Here is a 10739-nt window from a genome sequence, read left to right as displayed (position 1 = left end):
CTACTACAATACCCATTTTCCCATGCGGGTGTTTGGATTATCCCGTGCAGGGTCCAGCCCGTCTGCAGCCGGTCGCTGGGAAAATCGCCATTTTCGCGTGCGGGCGGGCTGACCGCACGGGATAATCGATTATCCCGTGCGGTCGTGTTATACCGACCGCACGTGATAATAAAAAAAGGGAAAAAAAATCAAAATCCACCCACGAACCCTAATCAAAATCCAACCACGAACCCTAATCAAAAATCAACACCATCGTTGTCGCCGCCTTCCCGTAGCCCGCCGCCGTCATCCCCGAGGTCGCCGGCGACGGATCCGGCCTCCCCGCAGTGGCAAGCGACGGATCCGGCCTCCCCGCGTACGGATACGCTCCGCCGCCGCCGATGCCGCCGCTGTAGCCGTAGTCGATGCCGCCGCCTCCGCTACCTTAGCCGAGGGCGCCGCCGTCGCCGAGGATGAGAGGGAGAGGGCGATGGGAGGAGAGGGAGGAGCCGTAGTCGATGCCGCCTCCTCCGATGCCGCACCGTAGCCGATGCAGCCGCCGCCGCCATAGCCATAGCCGATGTTGCCGATGTCGCCGTAGCCGTAGCCGATGCCGCCGCCATAGCCGTAGTCGATGCTGCTGCCTCCACCGCCCTAGCCAAGGGCGCCGCCGTCGCTGAGGACGAGAGGGAGAGGGCGATGGGAGGAGGGGAAGGAGCCGTAGTTGATGCCGCCACCTCCGCCGCCCTAGCCGAGGGCGGCGTCACCGAGGACGAGAGAGAGAGGGAGAGGGCGATGGGAGGAGGGGAAAGAGGAGAGGGAGAGGGAGAACTGTGGGAGGAGGAGGATGATGAGGATAAGTGTGGGAGGAGCCGGGTGGAGGGAGCAGCACTTTATTTTCGTGGGGTGGGCTATTTTCGTGTGCGGGTCACTTAACAGTCTACGTGTGGGTCTGTTAAGTGGCCCGCATACGAAAATTGATTTTCCTGTGCGGGTGATAAACTGGCGCCGGTCCCTCTATTTTTCCGTGCGGTTCCACTTACGGACCATATGGAAACAAAAACGGGGGTCGTCCAGAAAAATCAATCATGTAGTAGTGTGATATTACTCCATTCGTTTTAAAATATAGTAACATGACATTATTAGACTAACCATAATACTAGTATTATTTTTTCTATTTTTTTGTTAGTACAGATATACATAGATCTTTGAAGATATACATGTGACCGGAAGAAATTAATATATTTTTTTCAAATATAAGAATAAAAGAAATAAATTAATAGTATCTGGAGTAGTATATATATTGACGGGCTGCTGGTCTCTGATTAATTTGTGCTTCCTTTCAGATTTTGATCCCAAACGTACGAGTCCAATCAAATTGCTCGAGATTAAACTAGTATAAGTATAGGACATGCTGATATCGACTACACACACATGACGAGAATACGAGATAGACCTCGATCGCACACAACAACTTGCTCAACAACGACAACACAGGTGCTAATCGCCGTTACCTTTCTAGATCAGCTCCAGATTATGTGTTGTAAGCATGTGGGGCTTAAAATCAGTGTATGATCGATCAAGTTTCTTCCAGGTCACATCATATCGCCCAACGACCAATGATAGCCTACGATTAAAAAGTACTTTGGCACTCACAATCAGCTCAAAAAATACTAAAAGCAAAAGTGTTTCGATCGATATGATCTCTTCTTCCCGTCAAGAACGTTTAACCTTGTACACAGCTTCAAATAGCTAAACAGCTTGCACCATACCCTTCCCATCGATTAGTAGAATCTTGGAACAGTGTCAGGTGTACCAGTATGTGTGTAGTGTGTGAAAAAGCCAAATAATAATTGATTGGGGACAGGAAGATCTAAATATGGATCTACTGATGTAGTATGTATATATTCAGAACCGATTAATCGTCTTGCAGAAACCTCGATCTGGACGGCCGATCGATCTGTCGTAGGTCACTGCCAAATTGTTGACAGCAGATGATGATCAGTGACGTACGCTCTCAGACGCCGATGAACTATTGATCGGAATCGCAACACAGTGGACGATCAGAGAGGGAACAAATCGACACAGCAGTGTCACTGGTTTGCACGAATGATTGAATATTGATTGAGAAGGAGCAAAGCCAAATTCAAAAACACGGCAGTTACCATTTGCCAATATATGAATGTATAGCGAGTGAGTAGTATTTCTGATGTTTGACTCCCTCATTCTCCTGGTCTCTCGACAGCTGTGGAAGTAACAGAACTTCAGAGTTTTTGACTCGGCGCTTTATTCGGTCTCAGTGGTTTTAGAGTCCATCCTCTCGAAGAGTCATCTGTGGTCCTTAGCAGGGGTTACCGCTTTTAGGGATTTCTTGGGAGTATAGCATGGCTCTGCCCCTTCCCGCTATTAGGAGTTGCGTTTAAATTAGCGGCCATAGTTCTTCCTAAGCTTTAGTTTCTTATCTTGTTTTATTTTTTCTTCCTTTGGCATAAGCCGGTCTCTGGCTGATTGCGTTGTGTAACAAAATTTTTTTTCTTCTAATATATTAATGTGCAATTCTTTTGTGTGTTCACGAAAAAAATGTAGCATTTCCAATCGAGACGGCTGCCAAAGAAAGCTACTCCTACGTTTTGTGTACAAAAGTACGGCGCAGATTAAACGGAAGGAGGCCGGGGAATTTTCAGTAGAAGACTGTAGCGAAGCTAGCTAGCTTAGCTAGGGCCGGGGGCCTGATCCTTTTCTGGAACAATGAAAGGCTACAATATTCCAAAGCTGCGAGCGTAGTACGTGCTAGCTGGCTTTTGGCTCTGCCGTTTTTTTTTCCTTCGTCCAGCTGCTGCCGCTGCTGCTTTTGGGTGTGTGCGGCATCCGCGGGAAAGGAGAGATCCTAACCGCAAGATGGCGATGGGTTGCCTCGTCGGATCGCGGCAGTGGCAGGCAAGAGTAGCCCCGTTTTTACTGTAGCGCGCGGATGCAGATGGCGATGTTGCTCGCTCGGTGCGCTGTGTCCTGTCCTCGATCCCTTCTTCCTTTGCTTTGCAGAGTCAAGCCCCCGAAGCTTAGATAGTTTGTGGATAGAATGTGATGAATCTGCTCGTGGGCCGTACAAGCGTTCGTAGTCCAACGGTTAGGATAATTGCCTTCCAAGCAATAGACCCGGGTTCGACTCCCGGCGAACGCATTTCTTTTGCGAGCGAGTTCAGAGAGTGATTTCAGTGGTCAACTACTGAATTTTTTTGACTCTTTTCAGACGAACCCAAACTACCAGCTAGTACAAGTTATGAACACATGTTAAAAAAGTGGGCCGGTCTTTGTGTTTTTGCTGCTGGTATGGGCCAATAACATGGGCCTATCCGATAACACCTTTTGTTGTGGGCAGAAGGGAAGACCCGGAGGAGGGGCCAGAAGGGAAAAAAAGTTCACTTCAGGTCCCTTATCTAAGGGTCGAGTTCATTTGGCTCGTGTTCATCTAAAACCAGATACAACGTGCCTCTCACCTTTCAAAATCAGTCCAAATATAGTCCTAAGATGGTTTGGACGGTAGTTTCGACTGATACGATGTCACTATTTTTATTTTATTTTTGATAGTTATGCCATGTAAGCGTCATATAGATGCTATGTTGTCCGATGAAAACCAAATCAATATGTCATGTGGATGCCACGTCAGCTACCAAATCAGCACGTCATGTGGACGTCACATCAGCTAAAAACACCATTCATATCATCTTGGAACTATATTTGTATTAGTTTTAAAAGATAAGGGACGTGTTGTATTGGTTTTACAGTTAATGAACACGATATAAACTCGATCCTTACTCGAGGAACATATAGTGAACTTTTTTCAAGAAGGGAACGCGTGCTAGTTTTGTTGAACTTGTAATTGGACCTGCTCGAGCATGTCCGTGGTCTTTTGCTCCATCAATATAAAATGGAATAACATTTTCAAGCTTTGGTGACTCAACACAAGTATTCATTTTTTAGATAATGACACAAGTATTCATATCATCTTCTTTTCTTTCCCATAGAGTATAAAGTTATCCCATCAGTTTCACTACAAGCAAGACACACATGTAAATACACCATTACACATAACAAATACACCCATTAATACATACTCAGATAGAATGTCTACCACATTGAAATCCGTAGCACTAGAGTAATGTTAAAGTATGATCATTACCATCATATATGATAACATGGGCCTATCCGAATTATGTCTTCTTTTTCATTCATGCATTCTCCCTTAGTCATTTTCTCTATCTAGAAGTCGAATAGTCGAATAGAATAACCCGATTGAAAGGTATAATGGTTATACGTCTATAATGCATTGTATGTATGTCATTCATTCTTTCCAAATAAATGAACACCTTTTCTGTAAATACAGTGTATTAGATTTCATTATCATATATGATAAGGCTATATTGGTATTTATTTATTGTATTATATCTTTATCTTCTAAATATAAAGAACAGAGAGATTTCAATTTTCTAAGTCGCGTGATCATATCAAAGATATATTTAAATGTCTCACTTAACACACTCGTGAAAAGACCGAGATTAACGGTCACTAAACTCCTATCAAAAACACATTTGCGTGTATGTGATATTTATGGGTACTAAGATTTGAAATCTGATGGGTGGAGTTATACCTATGACTTCAGTTTGCCACCACTAAACTACCAATGCTTCCCAAGTTATTTAAATTTCTATTTTATTCAAATGGACAACTGACACAATCTAAGAATAAATAAGGACCTCACTCAAGGCTAGGTTCGATATGAGGGAAATCACACTCAAGACTTTTAGAGGTTTCTCGTCAAACTCACGATGAATTTCATGAACATTGCGGCATTACCAAACATTGATTACATAGATAACATAGTGCCATGAGTTTCGCTTAACCAATGGATAATAAACTATGAACTGTTTACCAAAAAGAAGTAAATCCACATATATGGAAACTAAATCGTAATCAAATCTGCTCCATTAAAACATGCCGACGGATTTGAGCTATATTGGATAGACATGGATTAATCATGAGATTCTTTTTTCGTATACCAAATGCTTCCGACTTTCTATTTGCATTCGTTTGGATAATGACAAGTTGAGTATATCTAAGAACAAATTAACCTCACTTAATGGTAGGCTTCATATGAACAAAATCGGACCAGAATAACCCGCCTTATGAAACATGATGAGTTTCACACAGCTTGTGGGTATAATAGAAATAGATGCCCTATTTTTATGTTTGAATATATATATATATATATATATATATATATATATATATATATATATATATAATGGGCACCATCTAAGAAACAACATTATCTCGTTGAGAGCAATAGGATTACTAGTGTAAGTCTAAATTGTGTATGGATATCTCTGATCAAAATAAACATAAGAACTTTTGGTTATACGTAATGTTTAGGAGTAATTAACTTTATAATTTATAAGTTGATTTGTATCTGGATGAAAAGAATACAAGAAGTACTGCAATCCTGGCACTCTGTTGGTGACTTTGGTTCATGCGGCATATGGGCTGAAATTTCAGAAGGCATCCATCCCCATGATAATTTTCGTATACCAAATGCTTCCGACTTTCTATTTGCATTCGTTTGGATAATGACAAGTTGAGTATATCTAAGAACAAATTAACCTCACTTAATGGTAGGCTTCATATGAACAAAATCGGACCAGAATAACCCGCCTTATGAAACATGATGAGTTTCACACAGCTTGTGGGTATAATAGAAATAGATGCCCTATTTTTATGTTTGAATATATATATATATATATATATATATATATATATATATATATATATATATATATATATATATATATATATATATATATATATATATATATATATATATATATATATATATATAATGGGCACCATCTAAGAAACAACATTATCTCGTTGAGAGCAATAGGATTACTAGTGTAAGTCTAAATTGTGTATGGATATCTCTGATCAAAATAAACATAAGAACTTTTGGTTATACGTAATGTTTAGGAGTAATTAACTTTATAATTTATAAGTTGATTTGTATCTGGATGAAAAGAATACAAGAAGTACTGCAATCCTGGCACTCTGCTGGTGACTTTGGTTCATGCGGCATATGAGCTGAAATTTCAGAAGGCATCCATCCCCATGATAAAAGTCAGTAAAACCCAGGCCTTTCCACAGCCACACATAAAACCACAAAAGGCCGGCGAGGCGAACTCAACGGGTACGCAAAGCGAAGAGGAGAAAAATAATCTCCCCACTCCGCCGTCTTCCTCCTCCCTCCCCTCCCCTCCTCCGCTCGCCACCGCCCTCCGCCCCCCATGTGGCCGTCCTGGGTGAGGACGCGCTCCTCCAAGTCCAAGCCCGCCGCCGCCGCCGCCGACACCACCTCCACCGCGCTCGTCGCCGCCTCCAAGCGCTTAACCTTCTCGTCTCCCTCCCTCAAGGACCTCCAGTCCCTGCTCGTCCCGCCGCACGCCGCGCTGTCCTCCTCCTCCCCGTCGCCGCCGCGCGTCTTCCACCGCATCCGCGTCGCCGCGTGCGCGCTGCGCGTCCTCCGCAACCTCCAGTCCGCGGGGCAGCAGCAGCAGCCGCACGCGGCGGCCGCCATCTGGAGCGAGCCGGGCGGCGGCGAGGGGGCACGGGTGGTGCTCTACTACACCTCGCTCCGCGTCGTCCGCGGCACCTACGAGGACTGCCGCGCCGTGCGCGCCATCCTGCGGGGGCTCCGCGCCGCAGTCGACGAGCGGGACCTCTCCATGGACCCGGCCTTCCTCCCGGAGCTCGCCGCGCTCCTCCCCCACCGCCGCCACGTGGCCCTCCCCCAGGTGTTCGTCAACGGCCGCCACCTCGGCGGCGCCGAGGAGGTCCGCCGCCTCCACGAGTCCGGCGAGCTCCGCCGCATCGTCGCGGCCGCGAACCCCACCCCGGCCTCCTGCGGGCGCTGCGCCGGCGAGCGCTACGTGCTGTGCGGCAGCTGCGACGGGAGCCACAAGCGGTACAGCCACAAGGTCGGCGGCGGATTCCGCGCCTGCGCCATGTGCAACGAGAACGGCCTCGTCCGGTGCCCGGACTGCTGCCTCCCGCCCGCCTGATCCAGATCCAAGATCCGTGTGGCCATGGCTCCCCTCCAAACAACTCATCAACTCATTTCAACTTCAAACTTTCTTCTCATCAACCATGGGAGAGGGAGATCATCCATTCATCCGTGTGTCCGTGTTCTGTCAATTACTCTAGCATTAGTCATTTACTCATTAGTGATTAGTGAGTAGTAGAGTAACCTGTTACTCCTTAGTCAGTTACAGATGAGGCTGTGGAGTGGAGTTCAATTTAGCTGTCCTCCAGCCTTGGAATTACAACTTGATTTTAGAAGAGATTAATCTTTCAGTTTCTGCTCTTGGTTAATCATCAACCTTGCAGCCATTATTATATCATAGTTTTGATACCCCAGTTTATACTTTATACATCTGGTTATCTGACTCCGGATGTAGGAGTAATACTATATTTCAATTTTCAAGCCTTCTTAATAATTTCACAAGGCATGGGATCCCTGCCCTCCCCTGCATCCGGAGCCGGCGCCATTGGATATGGCACGCTCTACGCATGGATCCAAAGTGCGCCAGTGCAGAGGTGGCGTGAGGAGGAGCCCGCGTGCCCCGGTGCGTGTCAATTGCTCTATCACCGGCTTTGTTTAGACTTCATGTCATTTTGGCGTTACATCATCAACTTGTGCGATCTGCGTGCGAGACAGACTGCGACTGTTCGGTTCGGTAGCGTGTCGGCCAACCACGCTACGCCACGCCACGCGCGGAACCACGCGGCGGCATGCGCGGTGCGACGGGGCGCACGGTCAGAGCGAGTTGAGTTTTGGCTGGCCCCGGCCGTGGCCGCGCGCGCGTGCGTGCCGGGTAAAAAAATCGTTGGGAGTTGCTACGCGCGGTCGGTGGTATCGGCATCTCCGAGAGTCCGAGACCGACCGAGGCGAGAGAGATCGGCTGCTTTGCCTGTGTTGGGTTGGATCGCCACCGCCACGGCTCGATCCTGGATTTTCGGCAGGCTTCGGCAAGTTCGCAACCGAGCAGCGCGGTGGTGGTGAAAACGCTGGCGACTGATGAAGTGGTGAGTTGAGTGATGATGACTGGGGAGGAGCTAGGCGGAGGCGGTTTCTTCCGTTGATTATTGGAGTATTGATCACGTGAGAGAAAGCAGAGAGCACTGGCTGATTCTGCTGAATGACTAGTGTCCAGCTCTGCTCTTTTTCGCTTTTCCTGCCTGATGTCTCCCGATGTGGATCATCTCATCGTGCGATGGCATTGCTTGGCTAGATCCCGTTGGTATCAGGGCAGTAGCAGTGCAAGCACCTCGTATGCCACGTAGTATAGATACACAACGAATCCACACATCTCACAGTGCACGTTACTACATAAAATCCTCAAACCAACCACCAACCCATTCTCTCTCCCACTTTTCCCTTTCTCTCTCTCACATTCCTCTTTCTCTTCACAGGAGTGGAGTACGCGGTGGTGGTGGTTGCCGTCGTCGACACCTACGCGGCGTCGTCGTCGCCCGCGTGGTCGCCAACGACGTGGCGTCGTCATCACCCGCGGCAGCGTGCGCCGTCCCCGCTAGCCCGACTCTCCCTCTTCCCGGCACGCCGCTTGCCCCAACGCCGAGCGGCAGCAGCGTCCTTGGGGCCTGGTGAAGAAGCAGCGGTGGGAAGGCGGCGGCGGCAGCGTGGATCTGGAGCGTCCTCGCCTAGCCCTCCTCACCGACGACGGAGGTCCTCGAGACGGCGACGCTACTTCGTCCTCTGAAGGAGGCGGCGGAGGTCCTCGAGACAGTGACGCGGCGGCTCGGCCGACGACGGCAACCTCGGCGGTTGCCTCGTCGTCCTCCACGGATCTAGAGCAGTGGCGCGGCGTCCTCGGGCTTGTCTCCGGCCGGCGCGGTGTACATAGCAATCTCGAGCGGCACGGTGGCCGAGGCGGCGGCTTCCTCAGGGCCGAGCGGCAGTGGGAGCAAGATGCCGAGCGAGGGAACGACCTCCACAGCACAAGGAACGGCAACACGCGCCCTCGTTTTTGATGAGATAACTCGTCGTCCAGATGGGGGACAAGCAACCAAACAGAGCTCCATGCTCTAGTGCCACACACGCACAAATCCGAGCTAGCAACACGAGGTAACGCTCCACGTCCCGCACTGTGAAAGGCCTTAGGGCGACTCTCATATGAGGAGCCCCAGGTGCCACGTAGACTTAGGCTACGTATCTAAAATCTAAATTCTTCACAGTGTAAGTGACTCGAGAAGTGGCTTTAATTTTATATTTTAGTCCCTAGCACTTTTTGTTTTAGTTCTCATATTTTTTTTAATTTACGTGGAGGTCTAAAATTGACACACAACACCATAGGATCCAGAAAATAATATAAAATCCCCCTCCCCCTCTCTCCCTTATCCTAACGCCGCTCCCTCTCCTCTCCTATCCTCTCCTCACACCGGCGACCGGCAACCCGGCAGGCGCCACTCCTCCCCCAGCCAACGCTCCTCATCTCCTCCCCCGCCGGCGTATCTTCTTTCCCGGCCGGACATGGCCCCTCCTTCCCTCGTCGTCGGCGGAGGACCCCAAGGCGGGTCTCGGTGGCGGGCGCAGATCGACGCTAGCGTAGCCGGCGCGGATCGAGGGACGACGTGACCCAGGCATGGGGAGGCGGGCATCGGACATGGAGCGGGGCACCGGCGTCAGACTTGGAATGGGGCGGCGGGCGCCGGACGTGGAGCTGGGCGGCGGGTGCTGGACATGGAGCAGGCGGCGGGTGCTGGACATGGACGGGGATTTTGGTGGGGGGGGGGGGGGGGGGCTGGACATGGAGCGGGGCGCCAGCGTCGAACTTGGAACGAGGTGGTCGGCGCCGGACATGGAGCGGGACGAGGAGATCGTGGGTGAGTGCGCGCGCGGAGCAACGACAGAGAAGCCTCTCGCTCCACAGCGTGGCTGCGGCGCTCTCTCCCTGCCCCACGCACCCTCGATTTCACCGAAGAACTCGTGACCTTCTTTGGACGCGAGGACTTTAGGTTGGTGGGCCCAAACACGATGTGGCATAGATTCCTACTGCTTTGCCGATGTGGATCGATTGGGCTGAATGCCAACGCATTGCACTGTGAATGCTTGTTGCTAGTGTCCACTATGGCGGTACTATTGCAGTTGCATAATTTGCATTCCTCCGCTACGTGGCTATCATGTCCGCGAAGCTTGTTTACAAGGATAATCTAGTGCTCGATGTCTCTCATCACCTGACATAAAAAGAACAGTACATACTAGTTCGGATCCTGATTCGTGATGCCAATTTATTGCCCAACTTTGACTCTTTTCTTATAACTTTTACACTACACTCTTCTGATTTCACCCTTTAGAGTTGTTTCTCAAGTAGGGCAGCAAATCCGGCTGCAACCAACCCGCGGCTGCTTCCTTCATGCTCGCATAATGTTCGTGCTGGGTACAACGCTTATGCGACCAAACAACCCTTTTGTAGGCACAGTTTGCAAGAGCTGGTACTCAATCTCCTGCATTCGATTTCCCCTAAACGAGTTTATTTTGGTGTTAAATAATTGAGATAGAAATCCATGTTTTAGAGATAGCTCGTAGTCGCGTAGATAAGATCATGAGGAATATTGGTGTAATGCTCAATGTCATACGTTTGATTCTCCCCTGTCTGCTTAACCTTTATTCTCGATCATTGACATTAAACTCC

General features: G+C 48.8%; 1 protein-coding gene and 1 non-coding gene across 2 annotated transcripts; both read left to right on the top strand.

The window, feature by feature from the left end:
* The first annotated feature begins 3088 nt into the window (after window positions 1-3088).
* TRNAG-UCC (transfer RNA glycine (anticodon UCC)) lies at window positions 3089-3160 on the top strand. Its single transcript has one exon. It is a non-coding gene; the product is annotated as a tRNA-Gly (tRNA).
* A 3012-nt stretch (window positions 3161-6172) lies between these two features.
* LOC9266823 (uncharacterized protein At5g39865) lies at window positions 6173-10209 on the top strand. Its single transcript, XM_015782344.3, has one exon. It carries the CDS (start codon window positions 6315-6317, stop codon window positions 7086-7088), a length of 774 nt encoding a protein of 257 aa, XP_015637830.1. The 5' UTR covers window positions 6173-6314; the 3' UTR covers window positions 7089-10209.
* The last annotated feature ends 530 nt before the right edge of the window (window positions 10210-10739 follow it).

Source organism: Oryza sativa, chromosome 5 (genome assembly GCF_034140825.1).
Source record: "Oryza sativa Japonica Group chromosome 5, ASM3414082v1".
In the NCBI taxonomy this organism is placed as follows: domain Eukaryota; kingdom Viridiplantae; phylum Streptophyta; class Magnoliopsida; order Poales; family Poaceae; genus Oryza; species Oryza sativa.
Note: the sequence above shows the minus strand (reverse complement) of the source record. Positions and strands in the feature narration are given on the sequence as shown.

Excerpts from the sequence above, each read along its gene's own strand:
- LOC9266823 (XM_015782344.3), top strand. The coding sequence starts at position 6,315 with ATGTGGCCGTCCTGGGTGAGGACGCGCTCCTCCAAGTCCAAGCCCGCC.